The sequence below is a fragment of the Kryptolebias marmoratus genome, linkage group LG2, assembly GCF_001649575.2.
Source record: "Kryptolebias marmoratus isolate JLee-2015 linkage group LG2, ASM164957v2, whole genome shotgun sequence".
Lineage (NCBI taxonomy): Eukaryota > Metazoa > Chordata > Actinopteri > Cyprinodontiformes > Rivulidae > Kryptolebias > Kryptolebias marmoratus.
This window is the reverse complement of record NC_051431.1, coordinates 27,581,758-27,596,722: the sequence shown is the minus strand read 5'-3', so window position 1 is coordinate 27,596,722 and position 14,965 is coordinate 27,581,758. Positions and strand designations below refer to the sequence as shown.

At 37.9% G+C, this 14,965-nt stretch overlaps 1 protein-coding gene across 2 annotated transcripts in view; it reads right to left on the bottom strand.

Annotated features, from left to right (window-relative positions):
• pipox (pipecolic acid oxidase) overlaps nucleotides 1–14,965 on the bottom strand; it is a 35,792-nt gene that overhangs the window by 13,399 nt on the left and 7,428 nt on the right. For both annotated transcript variants that reach the window (XM_025009561.2, XM_017432191.3), the window contains exons 3-5: nucleotides 5,462–5,675; nucleotides 4,498–4,680; nucleotides 1,587–1,739 (exon numbers count right to left, since the gene is read on the bottom strand). In XM_025009561.2, the coding sequence (XP_024865329.1) occupies nucleotides 1,587–1,739; nucleotides 4,498–4,680; nucleotides 5,462–5,675 (550 nt within the window). The remainder of the gene's footprint in view (nucleotides 1–1,586; nucleotides 1,740–4,497; nucleotides 4,681–5,461; nucleotides 5,676–14,965) is intronic.

Genomic DNA, 14,965 nt, shown 5'->3' with positions numbered 1-14,965 from the left:
TTTTACCCATGTTTGTCTGCGTGTGTTTTGCTGTATTGTTAGCAAAATATCTTGGGAACCATAGAAGGGATTTTAATGAAACTTTAATAAAGTAATCATTGAGTAAAATGTCTACAACTAAAAAAACTTTTGGAGTCAATCCAGTTCAAGATGGCTATAGCTCCAAACCAGTCTGATCACACAAATCTTTGTTTAAAAGGCGGTAGATGACATGCATTTCTTCAAGGAATGTTACTTTTAAATTTAGAAAGATTTTTTTCCTAACAACTTTATAAACAAAAGTTTTTTTTTAAGTTGAAAAACAAATTCTTGGTAACTTAACAAAGTTATACAAAATGTTTTTTTTTTCTTTCAAATAACATAGTGTCTCTTCTTCTGGACTTCTCCAGCTTTTACTTAGAAACCACTGCTGGGATGTTTATGGTTTATCTATGATGTTCTAGATGCAGATCCACCAACTTACAGGTTCACTTTCTGGTCCAGGAGTCAATAAGAGAACATGTCAGCTGTTAGAAAAGCTTATTTCAAATCTAATTTTGTTCTAATGTTCTCTGAAAATACTGCACATTCAATAAAAGGTGATTCATATCAATATCATCCATATACATTAACTGCTTGTTTTAGGCAGAAAAACACCCTGGTTCTGATTAATCAAAGGACCGTGAACCCCCACAGGAGGTAATTAGGAGCAAAACTGACTTTGCACATTCAAATCATTTTAAAGCCCTCACAAAGGGAGGTGTGTGCCTTAAACTGTGTTGCCAATTAAATACCGACACAGTTTGTCCACATTTAAATGAGAATTTATACAGTAGTCAGAAAGAAAACACCCATATTTATGTAAAATACTGCCAGTACAAATAGCTCCTGATTTTCAAAGCTCTGAGTTGTTTACAGCACGATCTTGGCGAGAATTATTTCCTGTCGCCAATCTGCTGAACTAATACCCTCACAAAAAGAGGTCAGGCATGTCAGAAAAGGTATAATTCATCTTCTGCTCCAATAATGAGAGTCAATAATTGGTGCATTTACAAATGCAACAATTAAAAAGAGTGAAAAATTTCATCTGATGCCGTTTTCTTCTGGAGCCTCAACGCCACACACCTGACTGAGAAAATTCAGCGGATGCACTTTGTCAGGTGACTGAAGTGTTCAAGAATCCCTTCACTTTTACTGACTTTGACCTTTTACTGAGACACTGATGAGAGCATCACTTCCTGGTTTGGTGACAGCACTGAATGACACAAAAACCCTGCACCGTGTGGTGAGAATGACTTGGAGAGTCATTGTGGTCTCAGTTAGAGTCTATTTTAAGGAACAGATGCAAGCGAATACCCTCTCACCTTGCTCACAAACTGTTTAACCTTGTGCCATCTGGAAGACAATATAACTCTTTCTTAAAAGTACTATTAAATATATATAGCAAAGTACTCAGAGTCTGTATTTAGCTTGTATAATCTGTGTTTAGATTTAAATGTTGTAGACTAAAACCAAATGAGCATGTATAAATTTAAATGATCACATTCATGTATGTATGCAAGACGAGGTTTTTACTGCATGATGAAATTGAAGGCTCTCTCACATACCTTTACCATTCCAGGGTACTCGTTGGCAGGGAGTCCGTAGATGTGTTCTTTGGTCTCCTCACATTCGGTCTGTATAAAGCAAGGGAAGTGCTGCTTCACGTGATATGTCCCAGGAACTTTCTCCTTCCAGTAGCACACATTGATCTTCACCACCTACAGTGGGAAACCAAAGACCAGACACATCAAAGCGATGCAGAAACACATACCTGATCAGGTTACATTCTTAATAAAAGGTAGGTTTAAAAAGCTGGCAAAAGAACTACAAAAAAAGAAAACATTGTTACAAAGTGACCTTATTATACTTCAAATATCTTCAATGATTTTTAAAAACATGAATTATAATTTTTTTCTGCTCCACACAGGGTCAAAATGATACATATACAGGCTGAAATACAATATATCCACACCTCCTACTCACATTTGGCTAAGTGTCTCTAAACAAGTTCCACCTGATCCATAGGCTCTTTGTGTCCATCGTGGTTGGTGTAGATTCTTAGTAACCCAGGACATGGCAAATCCATAAATAAATAAAAAATATCGATTACCATCCTGGAAGCTCTTTTAAATTTAAAAGAACTCTTCATCGGTCCATTATTCGTGAAAAGGTTAAGTGTACAGGCCTTTCCATACTTCATGAGCAGTCACAAAGTCGGCTGTCAGTCACATTGTTGAGTGACAAAAATTGTGTCATTTTTATAAACCTATGAACTTAAAAAGACAGCATGAAGTCACAGGCGGCTCTTCGTGGCTGTGACTGTCTCAGTCTGTTTAATGAACAAGTCTGGTCATGGTGAGGGAAGCAAAAATCTGTACAAGGACAGAAGAGTGAAGAAACTGGCCAGAAGAGACCCATTTTAACGCTGCAGGAGGAGGGAGGAGCTTCCTGGGAGTTCTGATCCAAGTCTCGCAACGAACATCTCGCAAACCACGTGACTGCAAATCGACTTCTTGACTTCTTATGAAGTGTGCTGGAACCTTAACTCCAGCCCTCCTTTGATTCACTCCCGTATATAATTTTTTGTGAATGTTACCTTTAAACCTGAACTTTTTATTCCAGATCCAGAAATATTAAATCAGATGCCCTCTCTTGACAATTTTCTGCTGAAGACGAACCTTGGGAATCCATAGCCATTATTCAACCCTCCTGTCTTTTGACCTGGGAAGCAGAGGATGCCATCTGACAAGCCCAAGCCACCGAACCAGACCCCGACTATTGGTCAATCCACTGAGTGCTGTCAAGCAAATTCTTATAACTCCGGCAAAGAGACACTAGCAGCTGAAGTCAATTATGATCACCAAGAAGAAGTTAATTGGCCTTAGACTTCTCAAGTTAAAGGACCTTTTCAAACCTTCAGCACCACATATTTGAATAAATGTATGATTATATTTGAGCCTGTATGCATCATTTTGACCCTGTGTCATTTAGAGAAAATTCTAAATGACATCAGAGTCATTACAGGCGAATGTGTATTGAAACGGTTTAGAATGAATGGCAGGAAATGTGCTCGTATAGCTGGCTTAAATTTGAGTTTGGCAGCAATGTGGAGATGTTGGAGAACTTTCTGTGTAACGAACTAACCAACCATGCAGTCATTCTCAGGGACCATAAACATTTAGACACAAGTGCTCTGAGGCTGTTCCCCCCCAGTTCACTCAAGCACAGCATTCCCCGAGCCCCCCAGCCTGCTGCTTGTCTGAATAATGCAATTCCAACATCATCTCCAATTCTCCACTCTAACAGCTGTCTGCCTGTTTTTCCACCAGCTTCTCCTTTCAGGCTGTGTGGCAGATTGTAAAATGAAAAACTACCCTGCTGACTCAGGCCTCTGAGCTGCTGTGGAGGGGAAAGAAAAAGAAAGAAAAAACCATATTTTTGAGGCCTCCTCCACTGGGCATTTAGGGGTAAGGAGGGAAAGTTCTCAGCAGTGAAAACAGAGTAAGGAGGCTGCTTTAAGCACTTCAAACTGAATACATATCCAGTGGTTATACAGTATATACCTTACATGTAAAAAACTTATTTATTTTTACTAATCTACAAGTATAACATAAGTATTTATACCAAGTATAAAAGTTTCAAAAACAAAAGTCACATAACCATCCCCTGGATGAGCTGAATGTTTTGACATATGAATGGCTGAAGTAGTACAAAGTATAAATAAGTAGTCAGATTGCAAACTACGTACAGAAAAATAATTAAAAAACTAAAAAAAAACCCCATCACAACAGCATTCACACAATAATCTAGGATAAAGCACATTTTTGTCAGTCAGATAGCTGGAGTAAAGCAACTGGTTAACTTAACGTGGAACAAGAAAATGAAAAAGTGCAAGATGACTATATAAATACAAGGAGAAAATGACTTACAATTGTGTGTCCCCATAGATTATGAACTGTGATTGAAATTTGTCTTGTGTATATAAAACAGAATTTAAAAAATGCATGCACTGCCCCTGAAGAATCATAGAAATAATTTCTAAAATAGATCAAATTCAAAAACAATTTGTTGTACAGTATTATTTATTTAGTATTATTATATTATTTATTTAGTATTTGTAGTTTTGCCTTAAACCATTAATATGCTATGCTGGGTGTAAATATACTCACTGACTGTCAGAGAGAATAATCTGTTATAATTATTAAAGCCTAATATGCGTCAATGTTTTATGTAGAAAGAAATCTGCAGAAAAAAAGAAGTAGTCATTTTTAAATAGTCTTGTGCTGTTTTTTTGTAGTTTCCATTATTTAGATCAGGATCACCAGTTTTGTAATGCAGTTTAACAAGAAAACCAAGCTTTAGCTACTTCTAAACAAATCAGCTATGTTAATCGTTTTTATTAAAATTACAACACTGAAAATCTACACGCATCCAACCATTGACCAGTATTTTCTTGGTAACCTTAAGTGTGAATACCTCTAGTGGTAGCTGTAGGGCAGTGTGTGCCAGCAGTGTGTTAGTCCAGGGTCCAGCAGTGATCACCACACTCTTGGCTCGATAAACACCAGCAGATGTGGACACTGTGACTAAAGGACCGGGCTTAATGTCTGTGACCTTCTCATTATCTCTGATCACCCCGCCCTGCTTCTGAAACTGCTCCTGGAAAAGAATGAAAGAATAAATCAATAAATAAACAAGTGTGTCTCATTGTGTTTGTTAAGATACTTAAATATAAAAATAATATAGATTTTGAAAAGGGTGATAAAACAAAGACACTGGGGGAAAAAACAAAACGAGCCATATACACATCCACCTTAACATGTAGATTTACCAACAGAATGAATCTGAGAAGCTTTTAAAGCCGCAGCATGAACTCAACAAAGTAAAACTCTCCTTATTTAGGTCCCATTTGTCACTGCACCTTTAATTTATGAAGGATTGTTGCTTCAGAAATATAGAATGGAATAATAGGCTCAGTCACCAAAACGTGCTGAAATAACAAAGCAGCCCTTTAAGCTGGTTCTCCTCTGGTGCTTTTTCTCACAACTTACAGAATCCACTAAATGAAAATGTATTGCTAAAAAGTGTTCTTTGTGTTGGCTCATATAAGGGTTGCAGCTATAGGGATTAAATCATCCAAATCTTTATTGTTTTCTATGAAGTCCATTGTCTTTTACATAACCTTCTGATCTCAGAGGTTTTTGATAAAAAGACAAATTCAACTCAGTGGTCAAGTCATAATAGTGTTTCTGCAAATAAACTTGTTTAACAAAGAGGTTATTCAAACATACAGTTATTTTTAAAGCACCATGTCTGTCAGGATGTGAAGGATGATGTTCTAAAAAAACTTTATTATTCCAACCAAAAAAATTACATAATGATACTTTACTATGCCTTTACTTTAGAACAGAGCTGATTTCTCAGAGTATCAGCAACGTACCTGTACAGTCCTGAGGACACGGTCAGCATACAGGACTCCAGCTGGTATTTCTACCAAGGCTCCATCTCCCTCAGCCAGACGGACGTTGGGGATGTGCTGGTTGAAGTTGTCCTGGGTCAGAACCACCGTTGGAACCTTGTGTTTTTGCAGCGTGTTTTTGATCAACTGGTAAGGCTCACTTTTTTCTGGTCCCATAACCAGGAGTCCTGTTTGTCTGGGGAGAGGTTTAGGAAGGAAGAGATATGAAACCACGTTTACTTTTTAATGTCAGTGAGTAGTAAATGCAGGAGTCACTGTTTAAACAAAAACAAAACAAGTTATCCCCGTTATTTAGAGAAACTGTTTGCTGTTCACTGCAGGTCTTTATTTGCAGCTTCAATATATCAGTAACTTTCCAAAAATATTCAGCGTACTGAGAGAAAAATAAAAATGAGATGTTAGAAAATTATTACAAAAATGAAAAAGTTTGATGCTGTGTTTCATTAACATTGTAGTTTTAAGGGGAAAAAAAATTATTTATTCATGATTTGTTTTTTCTCAGAGCCATTTGTACTTTATGCAGAACAGCCTTATTAGGAAGAAGCTCATAGGATTTAACTTTACTGCTTTTGCTCTGGTTTATCTAAATGATATAGAATTATATTGATTAATGAATGAAGTAGAAAAGTTTAAATCCATTTTTGCCAACAAGAAAAATGGCAAATGTTGAAAGTATTATAAAGTTAAAATTAAATTAATGAAAAGAGTTGTTAATATTAGCTCTACTACTGCTACTACTACTACATTTTTCCTATTAATATTGGCTTTACTACCCTATAACTGTAGGATTTTAGCTCAGTTTTTGTGTTTTTGAAAATATTTTTTTCATGGATGCAAAATAAAGGAGTGGTCAAGAATATCAAAGGATAACATATGTGCCATGTGTTATTGAAAAAAAAAATGCAGTAAAACAGCAACTTAAATTCTTGGTTGAGTGAATTTGTGGGTGTTATGTTTAATATCACTTGAATCAAAATGTGGCTGATATCATGAAATCCTACATTATGCAGACAAAAGTATTTGACCACACGTGACCATCACACCAACAGAGATTGTATGACACTGGTCCCCCTTTTGCAACTCTAACAGCTTCCACTCTTCTTGGAAGGTTTTCCACAAAATCTTTGAGTGTTTGTGGGAATTTGTGTCCATTCATTCTGTAGAGCATTTATGAGGTCTGTCACTGATAAAAGTTTACTACATGGTGTTTGAAGGGAGGTTCTGACTGATTTTCAAACCTCAGATTCAGGAGGAGAAGTGTTGCTTTCATCTTGGTTGTGGAGCAGTGGACCAGATCTTTCCTTTTGCAGAGTTGTCAAAGGGGTCGTGAGTTTCACTGTCCAGTCTACATACAATGTTATCTAGATTTGGAGAAGGCTAATGACCTTGCTTTCTGAGGCATTCTGTGGGGGATGCTGAGGAAGTATGGGGTTCTTGGGCTACTTTTAACATCTGTATGGTCTCTGTAAAATCAAAGCAAGAGTTGTTTAAGCGCAAAATCAAGGTCATTCCTGGTCTAGGTTGGACTCCACCAGAGTTGTCCCTTGACAGCCTACCAGCAACTTCACCTGAATGCTTTTTTGGCATTCATGGACAGGATCTCAAGGTGCAGCCCTGAAGAGGAGGGTGCCAGGTTTTGGAAACTCAGGGTCTTATCTCTGCTTTTAGCAGATGATGTGGTTCTGTTTATGTCATCAAATGCATGACCTTCGGCGTACATTGGGGCTGAGGTGGTTCAAAGCAGAGTGTGAAGCAGCTGGGATCAGACTCAGTTTCTCTAAGTCCAAGGCCATGGTTCTTAACAAGGAAAAGGTGAAATGCTTTCTCCAGATTGAGGATAAGTTCATCTCAAGTGGAGGAGTTCAAGTATCTGGGAGTCTTCTTCACAAGAGATGGTAGGTTGGAGGAAGAAATGGATGGACAGATGAAACATCAGATTAAAAATAAATAGTTATCAATTTGCATCAGTTAAAATGAAACAGCCAGACCAAAAATCACTTCTTATTTTAACTTTAATCACACAGAGTTATAGGTGCCTCCTTGGATCAGAAGCTGTGGAGTGCAAGTCATCACTTTGTCTTTGAAGAACTTGGAGGCTGCTCAGACCTCCACAGAACCACAACAAGGAGGCAGTTTAACGCCCAGAGACCATTGAGGAGCAGTGATATTTGAGGGTCAGGCAGAAGGCAGCTGATGCAGCAAGAGTCAGGCAATGCACAAACTGGAGCAATTCTCTTAGTCTAAAAAAATGTTCTCAAACTAAGTTTCTCTTTACATTTTGTCTGTATCTTTTGTCTGCTCGGTGTTTACAAAAACACTGAACAAAAATGTTTTTTCTCTGGTTACCAAAATGTAAAAAAGAAATGAGGGTAAGAAAGTCTTTACACAACAAGCACAAAAAAAATGAAAAAAGGAGCTGACAATTGCAGTCACTCGCCAAGGCTTTGTCTTCAGTTTATCAAACAAAGCTTGATAATAACTAGGATATGCCATTTTACCACACTGCTGTCCAGAAGGACAGAGTCTAATCTGCACACAACCAGAACAACATACAGTATTTAATTAAGCCATGGCTGCACTTGAAAGACATATTGTCCCTCATTGTTAATTTATATATGCATGCAAACATACATTTGAGTGTGTGCAATGTGCCAATGAAATTGTAAGCCAGTATGTCATTGCCCTCAGAGCTTTAGCTGTCCAATGTGGTTTTGGAGTGATGAAAGGCAAACTACTAAGACATCAGCTCATTGCCAATGCCTATCTGAGTATTGTGAAGGATAAGTTACTGCTGGAAGACACTGGACAAAACTCTAAATATCACATGTAAAGTGGAAGCAGCAGTTAAACCCACCACACTGCTCTCAGCTGTGAGTACAGTCCCACCTTCACCTGTACAGGCTGCAGATGCTGAAAATGCTCCTTTTCGAGAGAAAATAGGAGTGGGACCAACTGAAGCATGTGGACTTCCACCCCATGGTATTATAAATAGGCAAGTCCTAAACAGCAACATCAAGGCTTTAGACGTGGATCAGATGAACCCCTGGTAAATGATAGAAACTTTTCTCCTGCTGAAGTAAAATGTGATAACTACACAAAAGTGACATTTTGCAAAAGTATGCAAATCGCCTATGGCTGCAGCGAGAGAACTAGTACTTCCTGGGTTACCAGTATGTTGTACTAAATTATGTTAAGCTAATAGCTGCAGCATTTGATAAAATCAGATGCAAAGTGAACATTGAAACACCACAAGGAAACTCCCAGGTCCTGGAGTTAATTGTAGATACTGGAGCTTCTGTATCTACTGTATCACAAACTGTCCACAAGCAACCTTTTGCACAATGCTCACTGACAGAACCAAGGTTAAACTAGTCACAAATGCAAAAGGTGACCTACTTGTCATTGGCTGCCTACAAGCTACATAAAGAGTAGCAAATCAAAACAGCAAAGTTCCAGGATCATTTAGCATGGTGAAGACTGGATTACCATTACTGGGCCTGGACTTGATTAAAGCACTGCAATTTAACATAACTGGTGGAGAAGTGACTTTCATTAAAGAGGCTGGGGCAAAAGAATGTAACACTGACACAAAAACATGCAGGGTGAATAATGTTGATTCTATTTCTTGGATAGGTTAAGGTGTTCAAGAAGGGTTTCCCCCAGGAAAGAGGCTAAGCCCAGTGGTAGGTGGCCATTCGCCGGCCAATCATCGGCCGACCGTGATTTAGTTTAAAAAAGAAAAAAATTATTAAACTTGACAGGAAAGTTGAAAATATGGCTATTTATTACGTGATATTGTAAGATATTTGTGTCAAATATTTACACAACTACAGTTTTACAAAAAGGCACTTTTGAAATACTTTTTAAACAAAAAAATACAATTAAAATAAATAAATAATAAAAACTAATTTATTGCACCTAATTAGAATCCTAATTTAAATCACATTTACAAATAAATTAAATTAACATAAATGAAAAAGTGCAAACAAGGCACTGACACACGTCTTATGTCAAGGCCAATAAATAACGACAGAGAACTCTGAAAGATAGACAGATGCTGTACTGTACTGTGCTTTTTGTGGCACAGGCTGCATGTTGGATCATTACATGTAACAAAACAAAGCATATCTAATGCTGAATTAAATAGAATAATTTTACCGTTAAACAAGGATAAATTAGTACAAAACACGCGTACCATATTCGGTCCTGAATTTCAGCTCAACTAACCATTTTTGGTTTAACCCACTCGATTGATGTTTATTGCTGTGGCTCCGACGACATGCTAACTCCAGCGGTAGCTGAAGGAGGCTCAGCTTCAGGGTTCATTAGAGTCCCGCAGAACAGCTCGCGGACCTGAGCGCCCGGTGGAGGAGTTTATACTTGGCGCTTACGTTGGTGCAGTATTCTCCGAAAAGACAGGGGGAAGTACGCTACGTAACCAGTGAAAATACAGTTAAAAAAAGAAGAGAGCAGAAGGTTGTCACATCAAATATGGCTGCACGTATTCAGGAGGAAGAACTGTTGTGTTTCTGGCTGTGATACTGAGAGGATGTTTAAACTTAAAGCATTCAGTTTGACTTTAATTGATTTGTTTGCTTTCGTTGTGTTTCGCCCATCATAGGACAAATATTTCTTCCCTCTGTGGTCTATAAACTCCTTTTTATCGGCTGCAGCAGTAATCTCCTTCCATGAGGTTTGAACTGTTTGATTATCTCTCACAGAGGGATCATATGAATGCTGATACAGGCGAACCAGCTCCGCTAGAGCACCGAAATCGTCCATCTTGAATAGAGCGCGGCGAGCCCGATCCCTGAGAAGTTACAAAAAGTGCACAACACAACACCTCGCAGGACCTTCGCGCAAGGGCGGGGACAGCGTGATTGCATCACTGTTGACGCGCGCACCTCACACGGTAGGGTAGATAAATGTAGCGGTTTTGGGGGTGCGGGTGGAAGAAAAAAAATGTGTATAAAAAAATGACGTATTTATAATAAACAAGCGGAGTTTAGCCTGGCGGCAGGCTCAGCAAAGCCTGGCGACCCACCAGGCTTATAATACGCTGGGGCAAACCCTGAAGAAAACACAGAGCAACCTGTACACCAAAAACTGTCTGCTACTCATGAAAATGTGAAAAAGTTTCAGCAGAGCTCAACTGCTTACTTCAAAAAGGCATTATTGAACTAGTGAACACATCTGAATGGGTAAATCTCTCACTCTTCAGCAGGTCTTCAAGCTCTGTAGAAGTCCGTTAATCATTCACTCATTCAAATCAGATGTGTCAAAGCGTGGAAACAACTAAAACATGCAGGATAGTGTTCCTCGAGGACCAGGGTTGGGAACCTCTGCTCTAGTGGTAGCACAAAAATGCAAAGTAGAATTGAGACTTTGCAATGATCTGTATGAACCAAATAAAAATGTGATAATGCACTGTCACTCTCTGCCTCATATGGAGGACCTCTACCCAAAACTGACTGGTGCTACCCATTATGGCCAGAAGGATTTAATATCAGCTTACCACCAATTGCCTCTTCACCACAGTCTTATTCTTACTACTTTCCAAACCCAAGAGGAACTTTTTCAGCTCACATGAGCTTTTTTAGACTTGCTTCAACACAATCTGCTTTCCAAAAGATGATGCACACAGTTGCCAGGAGTACAGAACTATTTGTATGATATAGTGTATGGGCACTCCAAGAAACATCATGAGGAACACTTACAAGCTGTTCTCTGGCACCTCAAAGATGTGAGCCTACAGATACACTTGAGCAAAATCTTATTTGGTCAATCAAAGATTCTGTTAAAATGATTAGAAGGCCACATGGTGTGGTGTCCAGAGTTTACTCCGTCCAGGCATAGTTTGAAAGTAGCATCTTTTCAAAGTAGTAATTTAAAATAATTAGAGTAGTAGTACCTGTGATCCACGTTATTAATACAGATAAATAATGTTAGCATAAAATGAGCAGTATTCTCAATACTTTACAGAACATCATAAAATCTGTAAAGTTTAAGAAGAAGATTTAAAAGATAAATGTCTGACTTTCCCTTTGACATAAGTGTTTTCTACAAACTGCTGTGACATCTGTGAGTTGACATAAGGGACAAACAACTACAGCTGGAGGCCTGAGCCATTTGTCAGAGAACGTTATGATCTACCTCCCTGCGTGCTTGTGTGTTTATGAGTATGTGACAAAGGCAGAGAAAGCCATAAGAGTGAACATAGGCGTATAAATATAAAATACAGCTTTTGCTCTTTGCTACACAATTCTTTGCAAAATTATTTATCTCTCTTGGTAATCTTTCTATCACAAACTAGAATTTAATTAGATTTTTTAACTTGATTAAAATAAGTATTACTCTAAAAGTAGGTACTCCGGATTAATAAAGTTAAATTGATAAAAAATGTTTTCAATAATTTAAAAAAATTTTTTTTTTTAAATTCAGTTTATTCTGGTGTAGATTCTCAGTCATCCAGGCCATGGTAAATTCAAAAAAAGTTAAAAAACAAAAACAACTGGAATAGAAGTCCAGTTGTTTTTGTTTTTTAACTTTTTTTTAATTCAGTTTATTCATTTTCATTTTAAAAACAAAACATTCACATACAAAAAAAATGCAAATCAAACAAAAAAAAAAAATGAAAGGTAGCAGAAGAAGAAAAAAATCTTATAATATCTGCCCCTATTTAATTCAAAAATATATAAAACTGAAAAGTGGTGGGTGCATATGTATTCAAACTCTTTGCTTTGAAGCCCCAACCATTACCTTCAGAGACCACATAATTAGTTGAATAAGATCCATCTGTTAGCAATTTAAGTGTCAAATGGTCTCAGTATAGACCCATCTATTCTGACAGCTCCCAGAATCAACAGTAGTTCAGCATCTCTTTGTAATCAGGTACAAGCAAGAGACATCATGAAGACATCAGAGACCAAGATGTGGAGAAGATCAGGGTTGGGTTATGAAAAATATCCCAGAACCCAGAACATCCCACAGAGCTTAATTAAATCCATTATTATGAAATAAAAAGATGCCACCACCTGCCAAGAGAGGCTCGTCCACCAAAACTAATCGAGCAGGTAAGGAGGGAATTATTCTGAGAAACATCCAGAAGGTCAAAGATAACCCTGATGGAGCTGTGAGATGGAAGGATCTCTCCATAGGACCACTAAAAGCTGCACAGAGCTAAGGCTTCATGAAAGAGTGACAGGACATTAATTAAAGAAAAGAGGAAAGACTGTTTGGAATGACTTCCTTAAACATGTGGAAGGTGGTCAGATGAGACAAAACATAAAAATCAACACCCTATCTGAGAAATCTACCACCTCTCATCATGCTGAGGACACATTCCTATAGTGAAGCACAGTGGTCATCATGTTGTAGGGATGTTTTTCCAATTTAATTAATTTATTCACAACAAAAGTCAACTCAGTACAATATAAAAAAACAGTGACAGAACAATATAAAAAGCCAAATAGTAAAAGTTAACAAAAGAAGCCAGGACATTGTGATAAAACTTAAATTCGTCACAAATCCCAATCCTGAACAGCACACTGGCAACAATGAAATCTACCTCGACCAGGTTAACGACAGCAATAATTACAAATACAAACATGGAGAGTTGAGAGAGAAAAAAAAGCAGCAGAGTGAAGAAATGTGGTCAGTTTGTCTTCCAGAACCCAAATCTATAGAAGCACTGAGAAATAGCTCAGGAAACCCAAGCCAACCCTAACTATAGCATTTATCAAAAAGGAAAGTTTTCCTATTCTTAAAAGTAGACGTCAGCTTCACAGACATAAACTGGAAGTTAATTTCACAAGAGAGGAGCCTGAGAACTGAAAGCTCTGCCTGGTTTACTTCTGGAAACTCTAGGAACCACAAGTAAACCTGCAGTCTAAGAGCAAAGTGCTCTGTTCGAAAAATATGGAACAATAAGATCTTTAATATAAGATGGAGCTTGGTTGTTGAGAGTTTTGTATGTTAGAAATAAGATTTTAAATTCTATTCTGAATTTGACAGGGAGCCAATAGAGAGAAGCTAAAACTAGAGAAATATGATTTCTCCTCCTAACTCTCATCAGAACTCTGGCAGCAGCATTTTTGGATCAGCTGATCAACACCCAGATAATAAAGAATTACATCAATTCAATCTAGACATGATAAATGCATTGACCAGCTTTTCAGCATCATTTTTGGACAAGTTGTTTCCAATTTTAGTGATATTACTCAGGTGTATAAAAGTGACCCTGGTAATATTTTTAATGTGGGGGTTAAAAGATATATCCTGATTAAATATAAACAGAGGTTCTTTACGTTAGAGCTGAAGGCCAAATTAATGACATCCAGAGGATGAGAAAGGCTGCAAAGTTCATTCCTAAAATGCTCAGGTCCAAAAACCATTATGTCTTACTTGTCTGAGTTTAAAAGCATAGAATTATAAGTCATCCAGACAAGAGAACCAGTTAAAGGTCCTGGAATGGTCCAGTCAGAGCCCATACCTCAGTCCAACTGAGAATCTTTAGTTTGTTGGACACAAGCAGCACCTGTCTAACCTAAAGGAGCTGCAGCAGTTTGGTCATGAAGAACGGACAAAGATGTTAGATGGACCGAGATCATGGAGACAGACCTGAAGAGACTTGATGCTGGAACTGCTGCAGAAGGTGATGACATAAAGTACTGAAGTTTAGGGGCTGAATACACATGCACAAACTGGTTTCCAGTGTTATCTTTATGCATTTTTCTTTCATTTAACTTTTTAAAACAACTTTTTCACAATTTAACTTTACTAATCTTAAGTATTTTTGTAGAAATATAACTTTTCATTAAATTAAAAATCCAATTAAATTTCAGGTTGTATGGCAACAAAACAGAAAGATTACTAAGAGAGGTGAATACTTTTGCAAGGCACTGTGCGTTTCACACGTGAATCTGCAGTGGAATACAGAGTTCTCATTGCAATGCACAGGTGGCCTTCAGATGCAGACCCATCACTCATAAGGTGGAAATGGGGAAGCAATGTGTGTTTCATGGGAACATAATGTGGGTGTGGCTCAGTAGCACAAATGATTACCCAGAGACACACATAATGAATCAATTTGTTCTGCTACAAAGACCAAAGAAGTCTGTTCTAAGGCGGCGTGTTCAGGAAAGCTAAAGTGCTGCAGGCAAGCTGCTCATAATTTCATCAACATCATACTCATAAACACACACACACTGGGCCCAGCTCAGAGAATGAAAATCATAGATTTGGAAAATATGGAAAAATAAAGACAAAGCCCTGTTCCATATTCAGAGGCATGGGAGCTGTCAGTGGGTGATTCAGTGAGGCTGCAGGAAATGAGAAAGTCATGCATTTATGGCTCCACTAGATTGAGTTGCTGCTCTTGTGCGTACGTAGCACCTTGAATGTGACAAATCTATATGCCTGGGCAAGGTTTTTGCTATGTTCAAGATTAATAGGTTTTCTCACTCT